This window comes from Saccopteryx leptura, chromosome 3 (genome assembly GCF_036850995.1).
Source record: "Saccopteryx leptura isolate mSacLep1 chromosome 3, mSacLep1_pri_phased_curated, whole genome shotgun sequence".
NCBI lineage: Eukaryota > Metazoa > Chordata > Mammalia > Chiroptera > Emballonuridae > Saccopteryx > Saccopteryx leptura.
Window position 1 is genome coordinate 152564501 of NC_089505.1, and position 26625 is coordinate 152591125.

The 26625-nt window shown below is 42.1% G+C and overlaps 1 protein-coding gene across 1 annotated transcript in view; it reads left to right on the forward strand.

The window, feature by feature from the left end:
* The first annotated feature begins 9785 nt into the window (after positions 1–9785).
* Positions 9786–26625, forward strand: part of GIPC2 (GIPC PDZ domain containing family member 2) — an 82433-nt gene continuing 65593 nt past the window's right edge. The window contains exon 1 of the mRNA XM_066376628.1: positions 9786–10098. Within this exon, the coding sequence (XP_066232725.1) occupies positions 9859–10098 (240 nt within the window). The 5' untranslated portion in view covers positions 9786–9858. The remainder of the gene's footprint in view (positions 10099–26625) is intronic.

A 26625-nucleotide genomic window follows, 5' to 3' on the forward strand; every position in this document is an offset into this window, starting at 1 on the left:
CCTTGCTTGAGCCAGTGACCTTGGGTCCAAGCTGGTGAGCTTTGCTCAAACCAAATGAGCCCACGCTCAAGCTGGCGACCTCGGGGTCTCGAACCTGGGTCTTCCGCATCCCAGTCCGACACTCCAGCCACTGCACCACCGCCTGGTCAGGCTCATATTTTTTATTGATTGATTTTAGAGAAAGAGAGAGAGTTAGAGAGAGAAACATTCATTTGTAGTTCCAGTTAGCTGTGCATTCATTACTCACTTTCTGTATGAGCCTGACCAGGGAAGAAAGCCTCAACCTTGGTGTTTTGGGTTGGCGCTCTAAGTGTAAATAACTGATCTAACTGGACAGGGTTCAAAATAGCTTTAAAACATAATCAATTTAAAGAATTTAGAAAAAGTAGACTGACTATAGAGAATTAAATAGCAGATATAGTGTTTCATGAAGATAGATTATTTTCCAGTTTAGTTTAAAACTTGAAATACTTATTTGCTAATTAAATATACTTTAGGTTTGACTTAATGAGCAGCTAAAATGTGATTAGAATAATTATTGAAAATTTCTATTACACTCCAAAATGATTGAATTGCAAGGTTTTTTTTTTAATGTTTCTCTTATAACTTATATAACTATTTAAATAAACTTTTCTTGATCCAAAATGTTTGGAATAAAATGTTCTGATTTGTTATTTTGAATAATTAAACATATATCATGTTTAGATAATCTATTTTCAAAGTTTAAGAAGACAATGAAATATGCACATAAAAACTATTATCAAATGTAGACATGTATTTGATTCAGAAATACTATAGGATTTTATAGTATGTCATTAATTTTCATCATAAACATCTATTTTGCAATAATAACTGTTATTTCTTAATCATTTACTGTAGGTACTATACCACCTGATCTACAAATGTTGTTTCATGTAACTTTTATATTAATCATAAGAAGTTATTATATGCCTGACAGACGGTGCCACAGAGTGTTGGCCTAGGACGCTGAGGACCCAGGCTTGAAAGCATGAGGTTGCCGGCTTGAGCACTGGCTCACCAGCTTGAGTGTGGGATCATAGACATGACCCCATGCTTGCTGGTGTGAGCCCAAAGGTCGCTGGCTTGAAGCCCAAGGTTGCTGGCTTAACCAAGAGGTCATTGGCTTAGCTGGAGCCCTGGGTTAAGGCACATATGAGAAAGAAATCAATGAATAACTAAGGTGCTGCAACAAAGAATTGATGCTTCTCATTTCTTTCTCCCTTCCTGTCTGTCTGTCCCTATCTGTCTCTCTCTCTCACTTAAAAAAAAAAGTTATTATTTTTAAGTATGAAAAATTAGCCAAGAGGGATTAAACAATTTGCTGAAAATCATAGTCAATTACTATTATATAATAAAGATAACTTGAATATATGTATTTACCATTCCTATTTGTTTCCTTGGCTTTAGAAAGAAAAATGAAAAGCAGGATGCCCACTTAAAAATTCCATTTGGATGTTCAGTGTATATCCATGCCATGTAAATCAACATTCTGTGCATTCTGTTTGACAGATACAAACTTCAGCACTTTCTCTGCTAAAATTACAGCAAAGCCTGAATTATTATTTTCCCCATTGATTTGAGAAAGACAGAGAGGGAGGGAGAGAGAAAGAGAGCAAAGCATCAACTAGTTGTTCCACTTAGTTGTTTCATTTAGTTGTACAATCACTGGTTGCTTCTAATATGTGCCCTGACCAGGGACAGAACCTATGACCTTGGCTCACCAGAATGTCATTCTATTTCCTGAGCTACCTGGCCAGGGCAAAACCTGAATTCTTTTATCTTAAATCACTGAGATTATATTATAATGATCAATTTTTATATTAAAATCTTAATTTAAAAATCTTTCTGGGTAAGTTCAGTGGTTTCATTTTAATTACCAAATGTGACAAAATATTTTTGGACAAAAGTTACTAGAATTTTCCAATAAAACTGAGGAGCAAAATGAAATTTTGATATGTTTGAGACTCTTTTATTTGCATGTATTTCAAGTTTAAAATGGAAGAGTTAGACCCTGGCCTGGTAGCTGAGTTGGTTAGAGCATTGTTCTGACATGCCAAGGTTGCAGGTTTGATCCCCAGTGAGGGCACGCACAAGAATTCACCAATGAATGCATAAATAAGTGGAACAACAGATTGATGTTTCTCTCCTTCTTTCTCTCAAAATTAATAAGAAAATGGAACAGTTGGAGACAATAATCTCATCATCAGCTAATGATATTTAGGTCCTGATATAATCTACTACTTTCTCCCCCAGCAAATGGATAGTAGAGTGACCCCAGACTTTATATATTTTTGTTGTTGTTGTTGTGTTTTTGTTTTTATATTTTTCTGAAGCTGGAAACGGGGAGAGACAGTCAGACAGACTCCCGCATGCGCCCGAATGGGATCCACCCGGCACGCCCACCAGGGGCGACGCTCTGCCCACCAGGGGGCAATGCTCTGCCCCCCCCCCCCCCCCCCCCCCCCCCCCCCCCCCGGCGTCGCTGTGCCACGACCAGAGCCACTCTAGCGCCTGTGGCAGAGGCCAAGGAGCCACCCCCAGCGCCCGGGCCATCCTTGCTCCAATGGAGCCTTGGCTGCGGGAGGGGAAGAGAGAGAGAGGAAGGAGGGAGTGGGGGTGGAGAAGCAAATGGGCGCTTCTCCTATGTGCCCTGGCCGGGAATTGAACCCGGGTCCCCCGCACGCCAGGCCGACGCTCCACCGCTGAGCCAACCAGCCAGGGCCGACTTTATATTTTTTGATATGTAAATTAATTACTCTAGAATTCCTACTCTTAAATGAACATTTTTCTTAGAAAAATTATTTATATTTCTTTTTGTCTTTGTTATATCTTGACCTTAAAGTCACTGGGATTATCTTCAAAAGTTTATTTAGGTTATTGTTCTCATTGAAAATATCTTTTACTCTATGTACTATTTGGGTTCTGTACAAAGGAAATTATTTGCCCAAGCCTGAAAGAGCCATCAAAGGCTTTTCAGTATATATCAGCTAATTACTATTTTCAGTTTTGTACATAGTTCTTGAATGATTATAATATGTGAGTTTTAGATGCGGCTGGTTTCTCGATCCCATGCAGCCCTTCCATATTTGTTATTGTAGAAGAACTTACATTCAATTAGCTTACTGTTCACATCTGTTCCTGATTCTTTACTATTTTATTTACCATGACCTTGGAGATGCAGAATAATTTTGATTTCTTGCCATGCAGTTTCCTCCAAGTATCCACGGATAGCAATGTATGTAAAGCCCTGGGCGGGTAGCTCAGTTGGTTAGAGCGTCAACCTGATAAACCAATGTTGCAGGTTTGATCCCGTTCAGGGCACATACAAGAATCAACCAATAAATGTATAAATAAGTGGAACAACAAATTGATGTCTCTCTCTTCTTCTTTCTCTAAAATGAAAATAATAATTTGTGTAAAAGACTGAGCATTAAGCTAATCACATAGTAGGTGCTCAAGAACACCTATTTGTCATTACTGATTATTAACTTTATATTTCCCACTATACCACTTCACCTCCATTGCCTCTTCCCATGTTCCAGTTCTCTATTTCCAATTATTTCTTAAGTCTTTGAATTTCATCTATGTAAATTGAGTTACTTCGTTGCCCACCTGTCATCTTCAGTTGTTTTCTGTTGCCATGCAACTATAAAACATGCTATCTTTAGCTCCAGAGAAAACTGCACATGGTTGAACAAATCCTGTTTTATTTTTTCCCAAGTATTTTCTTACTAGATACATACATAACTGGGATGGGGGAAGGGAAGGGTGTTGAGGCCTGGCCAGTGTGTGTTTCTGCACATGTTGTAATTAGAGGCTATATTTGTTGGGGAGAACAAGTCAGTAATTTTTCTTATGATTCATTTGATGACTACATGTTTTCTTATAAACAAATTAATATTTTTGCTTTTGATGAACATATAGGGTTATGTTAATTTAATCCTAGTGTGTTTTTTAGACTCATGCATATTTGATTTTATAGTTGATACTGTTAGACTGTGAGAAACATCAAATGCTACTGAGTGGAAATATGATCTGGGTTGAACTGTAAACCTAAATGTAAAGTAAAGACAATATTTTTTTGGCAAGAAAGTGACAGAGAGAGATGAGAAGCATCAACTTGTAGTTGAGGCACTTTAGTGACAATGGGGTCATGTGTGATCCCACACTTAAGACCGTGACCCCATGCTCAAGCCAGATGAGCTCATGCTCAGGCTGGCAGCCTTAGGGTTTCAAACCTAGGTCTTCAGGGACCTAGGTCAACGCTCTATCACTGCACCACTATATGGTCAGGTTGTGAAGACAATATTTTTTAATTTTTTTATTTTTCCGAAGTGAGAAGTGGGGCTGGGGTAGGGGTCGGTGTCAGACAGACAGACTCCCATATGCGCCTGGCCAGGATCCACCGGGCATGCTCACTAGGGGGGCGATGTTCGGCCCCTCTGGGTCGTTGCTCTGCTGCAACCGGAGCCATTCTGGCGCACTGAGGTGGAGGCCAGGGAGCCATCCTCAGTGCCCGGGCCAAGTTTGTACCAATTGAGCCTTGGCTGCAGGAGGGGAAGAGAGAGATAGAGAGAAAGGAGAAGGGGAAGAGTGGTGAAGCAGATGGGCGCTTCTCTTGTGTGCCCTGGCCGGGAATCAAACCCGGGACTTCTACATGCAGGACCGATGCTCTACCACTGAGCAAACCAGCTAGGGCAAGACAATACTTTTGATTAATTGTAGTTAATTCATTTATCTTGGTTAGTAGCAAAGGTCATTTTATTTTATCCAATCATAGTTACTGATATTTATTACACACATAATACTATATGAGAATCTGGAGAGGATATTCAAGAGGAATATGAAATACGGCTTCTACTGTAGGGGTTCTACTGTATGAGACATCTCCAAGATGTACTTTTGTGGATTGTTTTGAGCTAAGGCAACGAAGCCCTTGCAGGCCCAAAAGGAATGCCCCCGCCCCCCTTAACTACCCGGAAGAATTAAATTAGGGGCCTTGGCCAGAATAAGAGAGTTTCAGAGAAAGCTATTTTTTGACCCATCTGTAGTGCAAGGCAAACTTTTTTTTAAAAAAAGCTTTTATTTATAAATTTTAGAGAGACAGGAGAAAGAGAGAGAGAGAAGTGGGGGGCAATAGGAAACATCAACTTGTAGTAGTAGTTGCTTCTGGTATGTTCCCTGAAATGGCAAGACTGGGTTTTCAAACCAGCAACCTCAGTGTTGCAGGTTGATGCTTTATCCACTGTGCCACCACAAGTCAAGGGCAAACTTCTTAATTAATGATAATTGCTCTTCTTATTCTCCTGCCTTCCTCCTCTCTGCAGCCCCATGGTGATCCTGAGCTCAGAATGTCATATATACCTCATTTACCCTTTGTCTTTGAAGCTTTCATGCATATGGGGTTTCCATATGTACCTCTGTATTATATTTGGTTATTTTCTCTTGTTCATCTATCTCACATCTATTTGATTATTAGACCAGTCAAAAGTACCTTGAGGGTAGAGGAAAGTTTCTTCCATCCCATATACCAGTGGTCCCCAACCCCCGGGCCGCGGACTGGTACCGGTTTGTGGGCCATTTGGTACCGGTCCGCAGAGAAAGAATAAATAACTTACATTATTTCCGTTTTACTTATATTTAAGTCTGAATGATGTTTTATTTTTAAAAAATGACCAGATTCCCTTTGTTACATCCGTCTAAGACTCACTCTTGATGCTTGTCTCGGTCATGTGATACATTTATCCATCCCACCCTAAAGGCCGGTCCGTGAAAATATTTTCTGACATTAAACCGGTCCGTGGCCCAAAAAAGGTTGGGGACCACTGCCATATACTATCAAGGAACTGTCATTAGGTAGAAATTTATCATATGTGAAAAAAGTCAGCATAATTGTACATACAAAACTCTGTTGTAAAGAACTACTTCTAGTACAATAAGTGTGCAATAGAAATTTAGCAAAGTGAGTAAGTAGGCTGGTGTGCCCAACTGTCACTTTTTCAGTATTTTCTATAGGCTGGGCCAGATCAACAGAGGCCTCTCTGTCCCATCGGATTAAGTTTAATGTTGAGTTTGGATAGGTGATCTGAGAGATGGAGGAGAATGATGTCATTATCATTTGTGGGACCTGGGGCAAGAGTACAAATGGAGGCCCATATCCTAACTATTGAAAACTAATTGCTTAAAAACAAACTATCAGATAATATGTTCTATTCTCTTATTTTGACCCATTTATTTTCATGATCTGAAGGGCCAAGTTCAAATTTACAGTTCATCCACGTTCCATACGGGAATGTAGAAACATGGGGATAAACAGGTTTCTGCCTGCAGCCCACCCCATTCTTTTCCTACCCAGTCTGTTCTGCTACCCTCTCTCCCTCCCCTGGCAGAGAGCAGCTCCTTGGCATTCCCCAGACATAGGGTTGTACACACCAGCAGTGCTGGCTGCTTGGATCCTGGGAAAGCCTTTGCAGGTTCTGGAAGCAGACTTGTAGCCATTAGGGAGGGGAAATCCAGGATTCTAGTTATCCAGAGCATGGTCTAGATCAGGGTCTCAAACTCGCGGCCCGCAGGCCATATGTGGCCCGCCGAACAATTTTGTGCGGCCCACAGACTAATCCACGAAGTTCAAAATATTTTGGATAAAATTAAGTAAGCCTAGGGGCCTACTTGTATTTTTCATTTCTCTAGCATCCTAGCTAGATATTAGCTTAGTTAACAGCAGTTGTGATGCGAACTACAGTTTCTGGTCGATTTGTGACACTGAGTAAACTGCATGTACGATTGTGCTTGTTGTACTGATTTTTTTTTGTTTTCAACTGCAGTGAGAAAAGTGTTGCTTAACAGTTGCCTTTTGTAGACCTAGTGCGGCCCGCCAAACGGTTGTGATCTTGCTCTGCGGCCCACATGCTGAGTTGAGTTTGAGACCCCTGGTCTAGATAGAAGGAAGGGCATGATGAGTTCTTGTGGCCATGCCCCTTGACCCTATGAACTCTGTGAACTCTGTACCTTGCAGGGTTTTATATACCTTGTAGGAGTGGAGAAGGCATGCCTGTTGCTCAGGTTTAATGGTAATATTGAGTCAGATTATGTTATGAGTATACGTTCACCACCACCTGCCCACTCCCTCTACTAAACCACCACCAAACATTCTAATATTCTTGAGTGTATCATCGGTTTCCTTCTGTAACGCTAGCTGATGCAGCTGGTTCTTTCAATGATAACTACAGTAAAGGTGAACTTGACTATGCCTTTAGGGATACTTTCACTTTCTAGGCAAATAAAAATAGGATTTAGAAATGAAAGTGTTAAAAGACTAGTTAAAGAATTTAGTGTTCCTACTCTATGCTAATACTTTGCCCTATGGACTTGATATTTTATTTGACAAAGCTTAAGGACATTCTTTTTTGAAGTTTAAAAAAAGTTTCACATCCTCATGTGTTCCCTCATATTGTTTAGGTATTGATAATATACCTGCTATATACCCTATGGTTACTCACTTCTCTTCCTACTTTGCTTTTATCAAATCTCAGTAAACTTTTTTTTTTTTTAACTGAGAGGAGGGGAGATAGAGAAACTCCCACAGGCTCCCAACTGGGATCAATCCTACCCCCCCATCTGGGGCCAATGCTTCAATCAACTGAGCCATCCTCAGTGCCTGGGGCTAGAGCCACTGGCTATGAAAAGGGAAGAGAAAGCAAAGGGGAAAGGGGAGGGGAAGAGCAGCAGATGGTCGCTTCTCATGTGTGCCCTGACTGGCAAATGAACCCGGGAAGTCCACACGCTATGTCAACGCTCATCTCCTGAGCCAACAGGCCAGGGCCTAAACTTCAGTGAATTTTTAACCCATACACTACATTGTGAAGTTATCTGGCTCTCACTTGATGCGTCATTTACTTCTTGGGTTTTCTCTACTCTTTCCCAATCAGCCAAGACAATTAAGGTAATACAATTCGGTGCTAGAGCAATAATAAACACAAAGGCAAATTCAGGCCCTGAGATCCTGTTGTAGGATTCCATTTCCAGTGAGTATGAACCAGAACATGTTTGTATTAATTTTTAAAGTCACAGATACATAAAACACAAAACAATTTTAAGTTCCTCTAAAGAAAATAGGCTCCCCTCCCCTCTGCCAGTACATCTGCTAACTTTAATTAGAGAAACGTAAGTTTTCTGTGCTGAACTGATGTGAGAGGCAAGGGAAAAGGAAAAAGTTGGCGTGATGACGCGGAGATATTTGGTCTGGGCCACTGGGTATGGGACCCTATTTACTGAAATCAGGTATGAAAAAAAGATGCTTTCAGGAGCAAGGAAGAGTTTATATGATCTCAATTTGAGTTTCTTGCATTACTTTCCCATTATGATAGACTAAAGTGTGGATATAAATTTGGTGTTCAACAACAAAAAATCAAGGTCAAGTACTGAAACCAAGAGAATAGTAGTGGCCATTTGGGGAGAGTGGCATGCAAAAAGAAGATGGCCAAAGAAAAATAGCCTAGCAGAACACAGTTTCTACAGAGTAGCAGTTAGCAAGGAGGGTATAGGTAAAGAAATCAAATCAGAGGCCTAGTTTAAAAATAAAATGGTTATTGCAGTCAGATACGCTAAAAAGTCAAGCAAAATAAAGTCTGAAAAGAGTCGATCACATGTGATGATGAGGAAGTGCTGGCGGAAGAGCAATTTCAGTGGAGTGTGGGGGCAAAGTCTGATCCCAGGGAGCTAAGAGTAAAGGGGGAAGTGAGGAAATGGAGCTAATATTTCAAGGCTTTTTTTTTGTGTGTGTGTGTGTGTGATGCAAATGTTTCTAGGCTGATCACAATTGAACAGTTTTACACTGAATAAAGTTTCCTTCTTTACTGCCCCTTATCCCCCAAATATAGTTAGAAGTAATTGCATAAATGGAATACTTTAAAATGGTGTAAGAGGTTTGGGCTTTTGACTATCATTGAGTGAAATCGGTGGTAAGGACAAGAGTCAGCAGATAGCTTGAAAATATAGATCCTTAAGGAGTGAATACAAATCAATGGTGAAATAAAAATATTTCTAGTTTCTGGCGAGGGAGGTGGGTGGAGTTACAAACAAGGAATGGGGAATTACTGGCGATCACACTCTGAGTGGCCTTGACTTTCTTTGTAGGACTCCCAGGAGAGTCCACTGCAGAGACCAAGAAGAACCAAGGTGGAGCAAATGACTTGGGTAGGGTACTGAACATCTGGGAGAGAAAGCTACCCAGGAAAATGTAAAAATGTTTTACTGAGAGGTAGTGAAGGTATTTGAATATGAGTTTAATGTTGCACTGATCTCAAAACATTCCCTTCCATTTCTGCCTTGCAGGGTGCAAGGCGCAGGGAGGGCAGCTGAAGGTGGACTTGACCCTAAATTCGTATCTCCAATGGCTCTGACCTACAGACAGGAAGGCGCGTGTCGCAGTCGTGTGAGTGCCTACCGCACGTTTATGGAAGGCACCACAAAGAGCCAGACTGTATCTAAGACGTGCTGTTCGGTGGCTTTAGCATCCCAAGGTTTTAAAGGAAATAGCCATTTTTAAAAGAAGGATGATGGAGAGAAACTGGGCGACGAGAAGCGGGAAGGGTTACAACTTTTCTTCTCTCCAGATTTATCCCGAGAGATGATAGATGGCTGTTCAAGGTCCGGATGCCGCTCCTCTGGATGGAGGAAGGGGCCCTGCCCGGGAGTGACTAAGCGGAGGCACCTCTGCCATTGGTCCAGCGGCCGCTACCTGCGCGTTGCCCTGGGCGGCGAGCGCAAAGTCCGCGGCGCGGGGCCAAGGAGGCAGCGGTCCCTGGGCAGGTGGGCACCAGGTATTGGCCAGGCAAGATGCTTCGAAAGCTAAAGGGAAAGACGAAAGACAAGTCCAAGGAGACCGCTCTGCCAGGGAAGGGCGAGCCGGCGGGCGCTGCGGATGGCTGCCTCCAAAAGACCCCGGTTTCCCCACCCAGGCTGGTGTTCCACACGCAGCTGGCGCACGGCAGCGCCACGGGCCGAGTGCAGAATTTCCTCAGCGTCCAGGAGCTGTACACCAAGATCGCGGACGTGTTTGCGATCGCGCCGTCGGAGGTAAGGTCAGGTGCTCAGACTCAGCCGCTCGCGCCCTCCCCACGCCTCTCACATGCGGCGCTGGCGAAAATGGGCCGGGCGTGGCGAGTCCCGCGTTGGGTGGGGCGGGGAGCCTGGAGGAGCGCCTCAGGGTGTGGACGAGGGCCTTTCCGGAAAGGGAGAAGAATGTCGCATTCCCCCGTTTGGAGGCCAGACTTCTGGGAAACCGGAGGGGGAGGGGGGCTCTTTCTTTCATAGGCGAATGGGCCCTCGGGGCCTGAGCGCCTTCCCCGAGTCCAGACCTAGCTGGGCGAGTGAGCACCCTCCCTTCACCTGGACTTGACTCTCTTGCTTCCTCTTCAGGGGGGAGAGGGCCGCGCTGAGCATCTCCCAGGTTAAGGGGGTGGGGAGAACGACGTGCCTTCAAGGGGATACCAAACAGAAAGCCCACTTGGCCACTCATCTGCACCAGTGCCAGAAACCCTTTGGCGGTATTTCCAAGTTTATTATAGCAAGGGTGGATAACTTAGAAAGTTATACTTGACTGCGGGGGACGAGTTAACAAAATTTTCAGAGGGGAATTCCGTCATAATTTTTACACCATATCCTTAGAAAGGGACAGAAGTTGGCCTTGATTAGATTGACTGCATGCCTGCCTGGATCTGGAGTTCGATATCAGCGTGATTTGCAAGCACTTATTGATGTGGACGTTTATGCGACCAGTTCGTTTCTGCTTGCCCAGGCCAACTGTGGATGTCGTTAGAAGTTAGCCCAGAAAAGTCTTTTGTCCACATTTCAAGGAAAAGCGCAAGATCTTGTTGTCCTGGACTCCTGACTTGGAGTGGCACCAAATGGCATTTGGATATTTGTTCTTTATTTTTTATTTATTGATTTTAGCGAGAAAAGTGTGGAAGGAAAGAGAGCGAGAGAGATTCAGGAACGATTTGTTCCTGTATGTGCCTTGACTGGGAATTGAACCAGCAACCTCTGTACTGGTTCTTTCGGCTAGAACAATCAAATAGACATGAGACAGATTAACAAGACAGAAGAACCAAATGTAATACAAATGTACATATGGAAACCCCATACACATGACAGGTTCTGGATGATGCTAACCAACCGAGATACCTAGTTAGACCTCGATATCTGTTCTTTAATGTTGTTTATCAGGTTTGTTCAAGCAAAATTGAGGTCAAGGCAAAATTCTAAGAGGAGATGAAGGAGAGCATGAAGTGTAACCTTTTGCTTTTTCAGGGTTCTCAGACACTTAGGGGGTAAACCACAAACCTGTCTTGTGAATAACTTTTTTTTTTTTTTTTTTTTTTTTTAGTGCATGCGTGCAGGAGAGACAGGCAGAAGGACAGACGGACAGGAAGGGAGAGGGATGAGAAGCATGAATTCTTCCTATCAGTACCTTAGTTGTTCATTGATTGCTTTCTTATATGTGCCCTGATAGGGGGAGGTGTGTGTGTGTGGGGGTGGCTACAGCAGAGCAAGTGACCCCTTACTCAAGTCAGAGACCATGGGGTCATGTCTATGATCCTAGACTCAAGCTGGCGACCCTGCACTCAAGCTGGTGAGTCTGCGCTCAAGCCAAATGAGCTCGTGCTCAAGCCAGCGACCTCGGGGTTTCACACCTGGGTCCTCAGCATCCCAGGCTTACGCTCTATCCACTCTGCCACACCCTGCTCAGGCGTGAATCATTAATTTTGATATATAATAGTAACAATGATACTTAAAGTTTGTAATAAGATGTTCATTTCAATAAGCACTTTCAGAGGAGAGGCAGGTGGCAGGTAGTTAGTTCTTAGAGTCCCTAAAGACTGTCTTTAGAGACTGCTAAACCTGGATGTGGAGCCAGGTTCTACCACTTATTGTCTATGCGGCCTTGAACAAATTTAACTCTCTCAGTTTCAGCCATCTGTGAAATAGAGATGAGAACACCTACCCTAAAGGGTAATTGTAAAGACTGGAGTTTATAAACTGTAAGGGTTCTGAACGAGTAGCCCCAAGATGTGCCTCTCTGGTACACAGATTGTTAGGAGTTACACTCAACCAAGACTCTCCTGGTTCAGGAGAAATGCCTGCCTTCCCTTAGCTATCTAAAAGAACTTGAATTAGGGGCCTTGTCCACAATATTAGCTGAGATAAGCATTTTTTGACTCATGTATGGAGGTGGGGGGGGGTCCTCAGGTTATGACAGTCTCAACATACGATGTTTTGAGTTTACAACACTCACTCCCCTAAAAAAGGTAAAAAAATTGAGATGTGAGTGTTTTGGCTTATGCCATTAGTGTTGTACATATGGACTACACGGGTGAACTAGTTTGGCTGTGCGAGGCAGAATAAAATGCAGTGCAGTGTACAGTACAGTATACGTATGTCCTTTTCCTTTTTATGTGGTGTGGTTATGTTTTTACATTCTAGATTATGATTTTACAACTGTGTTAGGACAGGTAAGTGACTTAGCCTAGGGTGTATTTCAACTTACACCAAAATTCGGGTTACCTCACTGTTACAGTGTTATGGCAGAATGGAAAGAATGGAACGCAGAAAGCCAAATGACAGAGTTGGAGAACCCGTTTTCTATGCCAGCGGGTCCAGAGGAGTTGATTCTCTGGTCTGAGGCCCTGCTGGCAGCGTCTTTGTGATTTTAAGGTCACGGTTGGAGGGGGGTTACAAGGTATGTAGATTGCAGAAGCAGGTTTGTGGAAGCGGGTTTACGAAAGCTAAAAAGGCGGAATTAGTAAAAGCAGAACAAGGAGGCAGTAGCAGCCATATCAAGGTGAAGCATTTTGCTTTGTCATCATGGAGTCATAGCCACATCAATGGGAGTGAAACCGTGTTGTAACCCGAGGACCCCCTGTGTAGGGCAGAGCAAACTTCTATAGTAATTACCGGCTATCTGCTTTTATCCTTCTGCAATGTCCTTCCTCCCCTCTGAAGCCCTAAATTGATCCTTAGTTCAGAATGTCATATATACCTCATTTTCCCTTTCTGTCTTTGAACCTGTCATGTGTATGGGGTTTCCTTATGTACATTTGTATTACATTTGGTTCTTCTGTCTTGTTAATCTGTCTCATGTCTATTTGATTGTTCTAGCCGAAAGAACCTTTAGGATAGAGGAAAGTTTCTTTCTTCCCAACAAAACCTACCAGATTGCATGGTATGTGTTCATTGCTTTACAAACTGTACCTTATTTATTTATTTATTTATTTATTTATTTTTTAATGTGAGGGACAGACAGACAGGAAGGGAGAGAGATTAGAGCATCACCTCATAGTTGTAGCATCTTAGTTGTTCATTGATTGTGTTCTCAGTGCGCCTTGAGCAGGGGGGCTCCAGATGAGCCAGTATCTCTTGCTCAAGCCAGTGACCTTGGGCTCAAGGCAGCGATCATGGGGTCATGTCTATGGTCTCATGCTCAAGCTGGTGAGCCCGTACTCAAGCTGGCTACCTCGGGGCTTTGAGTCAAGGCCCTAGTGCCCCAGGCCGATGTTCTATCCACTATGTTACCGCCTGGTCAGGCACGTATTGTAACTAATCATATTAATACCTAACAGTTAAATGAGGGGTTGAGGAAGGTACAAAGTGATTGGGCCTTGGCCAAGGTCGGGTAGCTTAAAAAAGAAAGTTGAGTTGTTACTTAAATTTGGCTTTTCTGGTTTCTAAGCCAAGTGAAATTGTTAGCATACTTAACTGGCAACTTTGAATGTCTCTCCTGTACCCAGGGACTTAAGAGTCAGTTACTTTGCATTAATAGCCTTCCTCATCATAATATGACATTATTTTGAGCTCAAGATGCATTCCTTTATTTAATCCACTTAACCCTGAGAAGCATTATTAATGTCCTACCTTCATATAGAGCAGGGGTCCCCAAACTACGGCCCCGCGGGGCCACATGTGGCCCCCTGAGGCCATTTATCCGGCCCTCGCAGCACTTCTGGAAGGGGCATCTCTTTCATTGGTGGTCAGTGAGAGGAGCATAGTTCCCATTGAAATACTGGTCAGTTTGTTGATTTAAATTTACTGTTCTTTATTTTAAATATTGTATTTGTTCCCATTTTGTTTTTTACTTTAAAATAAGATGTGCAGTGTGCATGGGGATTTGTTCATAGTTTTTTTACAGTCCAGCCCTCCAACGGTCTGAGGGACAGTGAACTGGCCCCCTGTGTAAAAAGTTTGGGGACCCCTGATATAGAGGAAACTGAGGCTTTGCGGCTAAGAAGATTTTCAAAATTATACACAGTAAGTGGCAGAGCCTGAATTTAAATCTTGATTTCTTTTTGACTCAAAATTGCTTGAAGTTATATTGCTCTATTGCTTCCTAAGTTTTCCATGGTTGACAGCCACATTCCCATTTTCAGTTTTTAGTACACTGACTTGCAAGATAAAATTCCAAGATGATATAAACAAGGTGTTTTTTTTTGTTTTTGTGACAGAGAGGGACAGATAGGGACAAACAAACAGGAAGGAGAAGGATGAGAAACATCAGTTTTTTGTTGTGGCACCTTAGTTGTTCATTGATTGCTTTCTCATATGTGCCTTGACTGGGGGGCTACAGCAGACCGAGTGACCACTTGCTCAAGCCAGTGACCTTGGGCTCAAGCTGGTGAGTCTTGCTCAAACCAGATGAGCCTGTGCTCAAGCTGGGGACCTTGGGGTTTCAAAGCTGGGTCCTTTGTGTCCCAGTCTGATGCTCTATCCACTGCACCACCGCCTGGTCAGGCTAAACAAGGTGTTTTGATATTAGATAAAAGTTCATAATTTTTATAACTGCAAATATATATCTATATTAGTATGTTTATGCATATAACAAATATTAATGCATGTTTTCCATTTGGATTAAAAAGAGTTAAATATATCCAGGTTAAAGTATTGGTTATCATAGTAGAGTATGTCATATGTATCTCAATAATTTTGAAACAAGTAATTTATTAAAATAAAATACCTACCAGTGAGGTCTTATTTCCCATCTTATTCCCTCCACAGGAAAAATAGTGATGTAAACTTTTGAGATGTCAGTCGGGACAAAAGAAAATATATTCCCCTTTAATAGGTTGAATACATGGTTAACTCAGAGTCCTACCTTTTCTCTTGAGAAGTGGCTATAAGCAGTGATGGGATTCAGCTGGTTCACACCTGTTCAGCAGAACTGTTATCTAATTTTTTGTTGAGCTGAGATAGCTTGCTTGTAGTCCTCTGAGCACAAAGGTGGATTGCTCGCAGATCACCTGGGGCACAAAGTATATTACTTGCAGATGTCATTAAGTCATGTACGCCTGTTCAGGAATCCCGGTTCCTGGAACAAAGCTTTTACTTGCATTAACCAACCATTAAGCCCACAGACCATAACCAAAGCCACCATTACTCAAGCTAAATTTTTAATTCTTAAGTTTCCCCTATTACAGTTAGGAGGTGAGGGGAGGGAAGTGGGAAAGAAAGAAGCAGGTTTGAAAACCAGTAGAAAGACCTTCTGTTGGTTTTATAATTTCATTTTCAGCATCAGTTTTACGAGATTGTAATTATAGAGTAGAACATGAGGTTGGTTTGTTAAATTTGTGATGTTCCAAGCTTTATTTATTTATTTAATTTTATTTTTTTGTGGCAGAGAGAGAGAGTCAGAGAGAGGGACAGACAGGGACAGACAGACAGGAAGGGAGAGGGATGAGAAACATCAATTCTTTGTTGCGTTTCCTTTGTTGTTCATTGATTGCTTTCTCATATGTGCCTTGACAGGGGCGGGGGGGCACAGCAGACCAAGTGACCCCTTGCTCAAGCCAGTGACCTTGGGTTCAAGCGGGTGAGCCCACGCTCAAGCTGGTGACCTCGGGGTCTCAAACCTGAGTCCTCCACATCCCAATCTGACGCTCTATCCACTGTGCCACTGCCTGGTCAGGCCCAAGCTTTTCTATTTTTTAAAAAAGATTTTATTTGGTCTTTTTAGAGAGAAGTGAGAGAGAGAGAGAGAGAGAGAGAGAAGTGGGGAAGGAGCAGGAAGCATCAACTTCCGTATGTGCCTTAACCAGGGAAGCCCAGGGTTTCAAAGTGGTGACGGCAGTGTTTCAGGTCAACACTTTATCCACTGTGCCACCACAGGTCAGGCATTGCAAGCTTTTTTAATATCTCAAAGCTGCACATGTAGCAATTTCCCAGGCCTCCTGGGCCCTTTGATAGATAGGAGAGTAGGGTGGCATATACAAAAGCTTGAGGTCAGTCCAATGGAGAGGTAGGTTTTAGGATAGAGTGGCATATCCTGGGTTTGATGCCTGCAGATACCACTGTATAGACTCAGTTTCTGATTGGGAAAATGTACAAATAATACTTCTCTTATAGGATTGTTGTGGGAATTGAATGAAGTAGCATGTTAGGTAGCTAGAGCAATGAATTGTTCAATAAATGTTAGTTCTTTTTCCTTCTTTTCATTAAAAAGGATGCTTTTTTGGCAATTTCTTTATTTTTATATTTTTGGCATTTTTTTCCTTGTGACATTTCTGTTCTAGAGTTCTAAAATTTTTATTCTACCACCCTCTGCCTAACCCCAGAAAATATGAAAAACAGATATAAAAGTATATCTCTATACATAGTCCTCAAATTAACCTATGTTAGTGTGGAATTCTTTTTTATAGTAAGTAATCTGGATTCTTCTATTGAGGGCTTTTTCAGTAAAGTGTAGTATAAAGCTAATAAACTATTTCCTTTAGCAAAGTTGAATATGGCAGTTAAGCTTGAGAAATATTAAATATATCAATTAGTTCAGAATTGTTTTGCAATGAATTTGTCAGAGCTCATTTCTCCTGAGCTGAAAGTAACTCTTTAGCAATGCTAATATTTCTTTGTGTCATATTTCTAGGCACAGAGAATACTTGTGACATAATTTGCCTCAGCATTTAATTCTATTATTCTACTCCCTTTCCCCACTGCACATTTGGAGCTCATTTTCACCTGGCCCCACACTTATTTAGTCTCCTAGAATCTTAATTGAGCTCAAGTCACAGACACTGATTTTTGCTTCTGGGGAAGAAGATCACGCAGATGCTAAGGAACAGAGGAAGAACTCTACCACTGCCTTCCCTCAACATCCAAACCCTGTTTTTTAATCTTCTATCTTCTCAGGAAACCAGTTTATCCCATCTGATGGAGAACGTCAGCCTTAGGTCGCAGTATTAATAGCTCCTGAGTTTGGTCCCATAATCTCTCTTTGAAATGACTTACAAATTCTGAAATGTGAACAATGTTTATTTGATCAGATAGAAGATGCATTACAAATAGATGTCCATATAATTTATAGTCCAAACCAAGATATTTCAGAGAGTGAAAGGGGTAAACTGGGACCTGTGTCATCCTTATTATAACCAAATTGCCTACTAGAAAAGGAGAAAGTAGAAAAATATCTGTGAAAGCTTGTTGTCCATTGAGTAATTAGCACCAACTATATGCAAACCCAGTTTCCTGTGTGATAAGGAAGGTTTGAATTACAGGCATTTAGAGATGAGGTGGGGAGAGGAGAGGGTGGTCATAAAAATAGAAACAGGTAGTGAGGTCTCAGTGTCACACCATGCCTGGAGCCAGGAGACTCTTGTACTCTTTGTCCTGGCTCTGGCTTGGTGACACATTCCTGGGGGTTGTGGGTGTAGCCCTGTAGGAGCTGGTTCGCTTCTTAGGGAAGCCTCTGGACGTTGCTGGGTGGTCTTCCCCTCCTCTCTACATGCTCATCTGCCCAGCCCCAGGAGTCTTACAGGCAAGAATTGCAGAGGGCAGATGGCAGAGGCAAGCAGAGGGTAGGAGGAAGCTGTTTAGATGGGCAGTGGCAGCTAGTAATAACTTTGAGCAAAGGTGGCAGTTTTTCACCAGGGCTGTGCCTGAATGTCTTCAGTTCTGTGACAGTTCTGTTCTTGGCAGCTCCTCTCCATCTCTTCCAGGTCTCTGTTCGTGGGACTCTCTACCCCTGGTGGTGGTGCTGGTGGGGGGTAGTTTAAAATTGAGCAACACTGAGCCAGAAGAATCTTCACACAGATTCTCCAGATTCAGGACTAAATTCATTTATGTCATACTGGTCCTGCCCAAAAGTGAACTATTTTTTATGCTTCTCAAACTTTCTGGTGTATAATATAAGTGTTTATGGTGGTGAGTGAGTTAGTTTCTACCCCCTTCGCCCAACCCTTGGTCACCTCTCACCTAGGGAATCCTTATGGTCCAGTTTCCTGTCACCTCTCACTCTGTCACTCTGTAGTACATCTTCCTAATGCTTTTCAGGTGTCCAGTTTAGAATAAAAATTAATTTCAATGTTTTTCCCTCAAGATGTTGTTAATAATTTCTCACATGGCCCATTTTTTTCTCTCACAAAGTGTTAATCTTTTTTTGTCAGAAATTCTGTATAGGCAATAGTAAGGAATAGACCACCCTCCCCTGTACTCTGTTTTGACACCTGAGCATTATGCTAGCTTTCTAATTTTCCATGATTTATTTGGGTGGTTTTAAAATATCACTTGCTTTGTAGACATTGCATTGTAAGGGTTATAGGTCCGCTTCCTGGGCTAATATGAAGACAATGCTATATGAGTATTCTGTCAGAGAGTTTAAAAACCCTTTGGGGTCTAATGGCCATTTTTTTTTCTAATGGCTATTTTAAAGCAAATTTTATTTGTATATTTATTTGGTAAACTGAAAAGTTTAATCACAAGTCTTTTTACTAGTAATTATAATTTATAAAATTATGTTTCACAAACCTCCATACTACATTGTTCTAATTGTTTACATTGAAATGTAAAATGTATCTATGTTTCCTGGCTGGATAGTTCAGTTGGTTAGAACTTCGTCCTAAAATGCAGAAGTTGCTGGTTCAGTTCCCGGTCAGGGCACATACAAGAACAGATTGATGTTCCTGTCTCCCTCTCTCTCTCTCCTTTCCTTTCTCTAAAATCAATCAATTAAAAACAAAAAAATGGTCTCCTTGTTAGTCTCTCCTTGCTCATTTCCATTTTCTTCCATCTTAAGAGTCAAATACGAGGAAGACTTTCAGAAAATAAGTGGCTTAGGAAGCTGGAAAATTTGAGACTGCCCCTGACAGGGGAATAGCAGTGATTTATGATGTCTTTAAAGTTGGCGTGTAACCTGTGTCATTATTAGACTAGGAAAAGCTCAGATATCTCCTCTGACTGGAAGAATATTGCAGAAGAGGATTCTATATATAGCTATACACATTTCATTTATCTTACTTGTTGGTATAGTGTCTGTGTCATGTCCGCAAAGGCAAGACTAAACCCTACCCCTATTCTTTTAACCTTTTCTTGGGTTTCAGGAATTGATTTGAGATTTTGACTTTCTTTGATACATAGTTACTTTGATTAGATTTCATTAACAAAAAAAAAAATTTTTTTTTGTTACTCTGGAAACTTATTTGGTTTATTAAAAACTGAATTTGATTTTCCTTTTGTTGGATAAATTTATTATTGTCACTTTATTTTGCTCATTAAAAGCACTGAGGGAAAAGAAGGAGTGTTACTGGAGAAGGGAGAGCACAAAGGATGATTCACCTTTTATTTGAGACTTGCCACTGCTGACCTGCAGCTGATTTAGAAGTGAATCATTTATAGAAAGTTCTACAGAGTTTGAGGCAGAGCTTTGTACTATATATCCTTGTGAAAGTCTAAATAGAGCATACAGTATCAGGTTTCTAAATCTCTGTCTTGTAGCCAATTTTATACATTTTTAAAACTGTGAACTTGTTTCTAGATGACTATAGCCACTGACAAGGTTATGGCAAAGGCCATGTATGATAAAAAATTATGTGTATTTTAAAAACAAATCTTAGAGCCTGACCAGGTGGTGGAGCCGTGGATAGAGTGTTGGTCTGGGATGCTGATGACCCAGGTTCAAAACCCAAGATCACCGGCTTGAGCATGGGCTCACCAGTTTGAGCTCAGAGTCACCGGCTTGAGCATGTGATCACAGATATGATCCCATGGTCGCTGGCTTGAGCCCACGGTTGCTGGCTTGAGCAAGGGGTCACTGGCTCGGCTGGAGCTGTCCCCCCCTATCCCAGGTCCAGGCACATTTGAGAGAGCAATCAATGAACAACTAAGGTGCCACAACGAGGAATTGATGCTTCTCATCTCTCTCCTTTCCTGTCTATGTCTATCTGTCCCTTTCTCTCTCTCTCTGAAAAAAAAAAAAAAAAGTTGAAAATGGACTTCCTGGAGTTTTAAAAATGAATTTTGATGTGTTTTTTGAGACACTTGTAACTTGTTGTGGGCCAGAATATCTTTCGAAGCAGTAATGAGGAATTTATTTAACCCCGTTCACAAAGCACATTTGTGAAACATATGCTAGTTCCATCAGAGTAAAAGCAATATTAATTTATGTTAATGCAATCTACGTAGTAGTTGAGACTTTTATCATCTTAGCCATATTGAGTTTCAAGGGTAAATAATCATAACCATGTGAGAAGAACTAGATCATAGCAACTGATATATAAAGGCATGGTAAGATTACTGTCTATGAGTTAGTTATCTTTCAACAACAAAAACAGTTGAAGAATAATGTAATCTATGGGGGAAAATAAAATTCACCCTGGTTATGACATTAAAAAGAAAAAAATCTAGTATCTTTAAGAAAAGTAATGTACTTTAAGAAGCTGTCAAGCATAGCCTGACCAGGCGGTAGTGCAGTGGATAGAGCATTGGACTGGGATGTGGAGGATCCAGGTCCGAAACCCCAAGGTCTCTGGCTTGAGCATGGGCTCACCAGTTTGAGTATGGGGTTGCTGGCTTGAGCGTGGGATCACAGACATGACCCCATGGTCACTGGCTTGAGCTCAAAGTTTGCTGGCTTGAAGCCCAAGGTCGCTGGCATGAGCAAGGGTCACTCAGTCTGTTGCAACCCCCTGGTCAAGGCACATTTGAGAAAGCAATCAATGAACAACTAAGGAGACTAAGGAGCTGCAATGAAAAATTGATGCTTCTCATCTCTCTCCTTGCTGTCTGTCAACCTCTCTCTGTCTATCTGTCTCTGTCACACTCACACACACACACACACACACACACACACGAAGCTGTCAAGCATAGGTATATTATTCAAGAAGCACCTGTATTCCAGGAATAATAATATAGATAATAGCTTTTATATAGAACCTTCTAGTTTTAAAAAAACTTTTAAATCTAGTCTTTTATTGTCTACAACTGTGTGTGTAGAACAAGCTTTATTCTTGTACCTGAGGACTAAGGAGGTCAAAAGACTTGACTAAGCTCACTGAGTACAAAATTGGGGCTGGATCCAGGTCTCTTACTTCTTAATCCTTTGTTTTTCCTCTTTCATTTTGTCATTTTTCTTTCCTATTAACATACAGTATGTCCGTAAAGTCATGGTGCACTTTTGACTGGTCACAGGAAAGCAACAAAAGACGATAGAAATGTGAAATCTGCACCAAATAAAAGGAAAACCCTTCCAGTTTCTGGCAGCTTGTGCACATATACAGATGATGACGTAACACCGTGTATACAGCAGAGCAGCCCATGGCCATGCCAGTCGAGATGTGGATGGTACAGAGGAAAGTTCAGTGTGTTCTGTGGCTCACTAAATTCGAATCTGTGACCAAAGTGCAACGTGAATATCGGTGCGTTTATAACAAAGCACCACCACATAGGAATAACATTACTCGGTTGGATAAGCAGTTGAAGGAAACCGGCAGTTTGGTGGAGAAACTCCATTCTGGTAGGCCATCAGTCAGTGACGAGTCTGTAGAGGCTATACGGGATAGCTACCTAAGGAGCCCTAAAAAATCTGTGCGTGAGCCCACATCGAACTGCACTGAGTAGGTATGAAACTGGGAGAGTTTTCCTTTTATTTGGTGCAGACTTCACATTTCTATCGTCTTTTGTTGCTTTCCTGTGACCGGTCAAAAGTGCACCATGACTTTACGGACACACTGTATTATAAGGATGACCTAGCTTCTATCTTTTTTTTTTTTTAGACAGCAAGAGGGATAGATAGAAACAGACAGGCAGGAAGGGAAAGAGACGAGAAGCATCAATTCTTTGTTGCAGCATCTTAGTTGTTCACTGATTGCTTTCTCATATGTGCCTTGACAAGCGGGCTACAGCAGACTGAGTGACCCCTTGCTCAAGCCAGCGACCTTGGGTTCAAGCTGGCGACCTTGAGGTTTTGAACCTGGGTCCTCTGCGTCCCAGTCCGATGCGCTATCTACTGCGCCACCACCTGGTTAGGCTATCTAGCTTCTCTTAAAGGATCTATTTATTTTGCTGATATTGGTAATGTTGGTATTATTTTTGCACCTGGAATTTTAAATAGAAAGGACAGAAAAAAACTTAAGGATGCATAAAATGTCAGTGTTTTAAAGGAAATACAATTCAGCCTGAATGGTACAGTAGATAGAGCATTGAATTGGGATGCTGAGTACCCAAGTTTGAAACCTGGATGTTGGCAACTTGTGTGTAGGCTCCTCAGCTTGAACACAGTGTTGCCAGCTGAGTGCGGGTCGCTGGCTTGAGCACGGGATAGTAGACATGATGCCATGGTTGCTGGCTTGAGCCCAGAGATTACTGGCTTGAACTGGCTTGAGCAAGGAGTCACTGGCTTGGCTGGAACCTCCCGGTCAAAGTAGGTATGAGAAGCAATAAATGAATAACTAAAAGTAATGCAACTACAAGTTGATGCTTCTCATCTCTCTTCCTTCCTTCTTGTCTGTCTCTTTCTCGCTAAATAAATAAATAATAAAAAATAAAGGAAACACAATTCACCATTCATATAAATTTTTTTTTTTAAGTCAGTAGAAAGAACTTTTAGCCCTGGCCAGTTGGCTGAGTGGATGCAGCATTGGCCTGTTGTACAGACATCCTGGGTTTGATCCCTGGTCAGGGCCCACATGAGAAGCGACCATCTGCTTCACTTTCCCACCCTCTGCCCCTTCTCTCTTTCTTTCCGTCTTGCAGCGGGTGGCTTGATTGGTTTGGATGTCAACCCTGGTCACTGAGGATGGTTTGGTTGGTCCGAGTGTTGGCCTCAGGCACTGAGGATAGCTCAGTTGGCCCCAGATGAGGGTTGCTGGGTGGATCTCAGTTGGGGCACATGCTGGAGTCTGTCTCTCTACCTCCCTTCATCTTACTTAAAAAAAAAAGGAAAGGCCCTGGCCGGTTGGCTCAGTGGTAGAGCGTCGGCCTAGCGTGCGGAGGACCCGGGTTCGATTCCCGGCCAGGGCACACAGGAGAAGCGCCCAGTTGCTTCTCCACCCCTCCGCCGCGCTTTCCTCTCTGTCTCTCTCTTCCCCTCCCGCAGCCGAGGCTCCATTGGAGCAAAGATGGCCCGGGCGCTGGGGATGGCTCTGTGGCCTCTGCCTCAGGCGCTAGAGTGGCTCTGGTCGCAACATGGCGACGCCCAGGAGGGGCAGAGCATCGCCCCCTGTGGGGCAGAGCACCGCCCCTGGTGGGCGTGCCGGGTGGATCCCGGTCGGGCGCATGCGGGAGTCTGTCTGACTGTCTCTCCCTGTTTCCAGCTTCAGAAAAATGAAAAAAAAAAAAAAAAAAAAAAAAAAAGGAAAAAATGACCTTTTAAACCAGGGGTCGGGAACCTATGGCTCGTGAGCCAGATGTGGCTATTTTGATGGCTGCATCTGGCTCGCAGACAAATCTTTAATAAAAAAAATAACGTTAAAAATATAAAACATTCTTAAGTATTACAATCCATTCATTTCCTACCGCTCATGTTCATGGTTGCAGGTGGCTGGAGCCAATCAACGCTGTCCTCCAGGACAACACCAAATTTTTATTGGATAACACGTAACATATACAGGTCGTTGTATGGCTCTCATGGAATTACATTTTAAAATATGTGGCGTTCATGGCTCTCTCAGCCAAAAAGGTTCCCGACCCCTGTTTTAAACCGTGAAAATTATAAAGATCCAAAGTATAATGATCCTATTAGTCATGAATCTTTTAGTTGAAAACAACAGAAAAATCCAACCCAGAATGGACTGGTAAAATTATTGGTTTATGTAACTAAACATTCTGGGGTAGGACTGTGTTACAGATAGGATGTTTTCACTAGCATAAGACTATTGACTCAATGTGACTAAACAAGATAAATAATTACTTTACATAATGTAGAGCGGGCTACAGAGTTGGTTAATAGAGTAAGTCACCAATGTCAACAATCTATGTTTACTCCAGCTCTTTGCTTTGCCTTTCTTGACATCGGTATCTTTCTCAATTGGTGATTAAGATAATGCTAGGAATCTCTACCATATACAGATAACGTCGCATCCAGGGGAAGAAGATGATGTTTTTTTACTGTTTGTTCCTTGGTGGAAAATGTTTTCCATAAGCTTCCTGGATATCTTCCTCCCATATCTGGCTGGCCAGGATTGGGCCACATGCCTATTCCTAAATTACCACTTGGTCCAATGTAAGTCTTATGCCTGAAACAGGGAATATGAGTCATTTTCCTCTAGAACACATAGGAGGTGTGGATACATAATATCTGATGGTTATGTTAGGAGGGGAGAGGGTAGACAGCTCCCAGTGCCCATTACTGACTGTCTTTAGATAAGACACTGGATTTAGAAGCTCTGCCTTTTTCCTGTGTCAGCGTTGTCCCGAGGCTCAGTCTTCTGATGTTGCAGTGATGCTGCAATAGTTTTAGATTCCACATGAGAAAGGGGGCGGGGAGTGAAGGGAGAGGGAATAAGAGGTGGGGGGGGGGGGGAGAGAGAGGAGAAAAACTTTTCCAGTAGTTTCTGTGGAAAAGATAAGATTCTTTCCCCAGAAATCTCAACAGATTCTTTCTTGGATATTGTTGGCCTAAATGAAGTTATAAATTAGTCATGAATGGATTTAAACCTAATCATGATTTATTCCTATTCTTCGGGGAACTAAGGATGGGGTCACTCTCACCCAAGCTACCAAATGGCTTAAAATGGGAAAGGAGAAATTTCCAAAGGAAAATCAGGGGGAAGAGGAATGGATACTGTCCAGCACAGAAACGGTGCTAGGATCCTGGCTGGATGGCTCTGTGTTTGGAGTATTTTCCCCAGGTGGAGAGGTTACCAGTTTGATCCCTGGCCAGGCATGTACAGGAACAGATGTTCCTGCCTCTTTCCTGTTCTCTCCCTTCCTCTCTCTAAAGTCAATCAAATAAACATTAAAAAAAAAAGTCTGTTCTAGGCCTTCTTTCATGTGGCCCCAAAGGGTAATAATTTGTTCTTCCCATTAATCCATTTCTCCTATAGATAAAGGACACAATAAGATACTAAGATAAACATTCACCTACTAAAAGTATACAAAGGAGCCTGACCTGTGGTGGCGCAGTGGATAAAAGTGTCGACCTGGAACACTGAGGTCGCCGGTTCAAAACCCTGGGCTTGCCCAGTCAAGGCACATATGGGAGTTGAACCTTCCTGCTCCTCCCCTCCTTCTCTCTCTCTCTCTCTCTCTCTCTCTCTCTCCCCCCCCCTAAAATGAATAAATAAATAAAAATAATTTAAAAGTATACAAAGGAGCACATGACAATTCCCATTAAAAAAACGTATGAAACATAATAGGTTTTTGGAAAGATGAAGAATTAGTGTTTACCTATGGTGATAATAATAGAAAATGTGTTTTAACTAGACTTCAGTGGATGGGGAAAATTTTTTTAACACACACAGACTGGTTTTAGAGGTTGTGTTTAAAGCTATGGCATTTTTGGCCAAGGGAATGACATATGTAGACATATGGAGATGGAAAAATTACAACGTATAAAATTGATAAAAGAGCTGCCCAATAGAGCAGTTAATTTAACCTACTTTACTTTTGCAGATGTGATTATTAGAACACTTAAAATTATGAGGCATGTGTTACATTTCTATTGTTTAATGTTACTTTAGAAAATAGAAGTCATGGGTACTCCATTTATTTTAAAAAATTGGTAATGATGGTGGTCAAGCACCAAATATAGATACCTCCCCGGAAGGTGTTAAGGATTACATTAAAAAAAATTATTGTGATCCTTGCCAGTTTGCTCAGTGGATAGACCATCGGCCTAGCACATGGATGTACAGGCTTTGATTCCTGCTCAGGTTACACAAGAGAAGTGACCATCTGCTTCTCTCCCCTCCCTCTCCCCCTTCTCTCTCTCTTCCCCTCCTGCAGCCAGTAGCTCAATTGGTTTGAGCATTGGCCACAGGCACTGAGGATAGCTTGGTTGGTTTGAGAGTTGGCCCCAGGTACTACTAAAAATAGTTTGGTTGATTTAAGCATTGGCCCTAAACAGGGGTTGCTGGGTGGATCCCTGTTGGGATGCATGCGGGAATCTGTCTATCTCTGCTTCTCTCACTTTAAAAAAAAAAAAAATTGATTTAGAGGGAGAGGAAGGAGAGAGAGTGAGAGAAAGAGAAGGAGAGAGAAACATTGATTTGCTATTCCACTTATTTATGCATTCATTGATTGATTTTTGTGTATGCCTTGACTGGGGATTGAACCCTCATCCATGACATATTGGGATGATGCTCCAACTGACAAGCTACCCTGCCAGGGATTAAGAATTAAATTTTACAA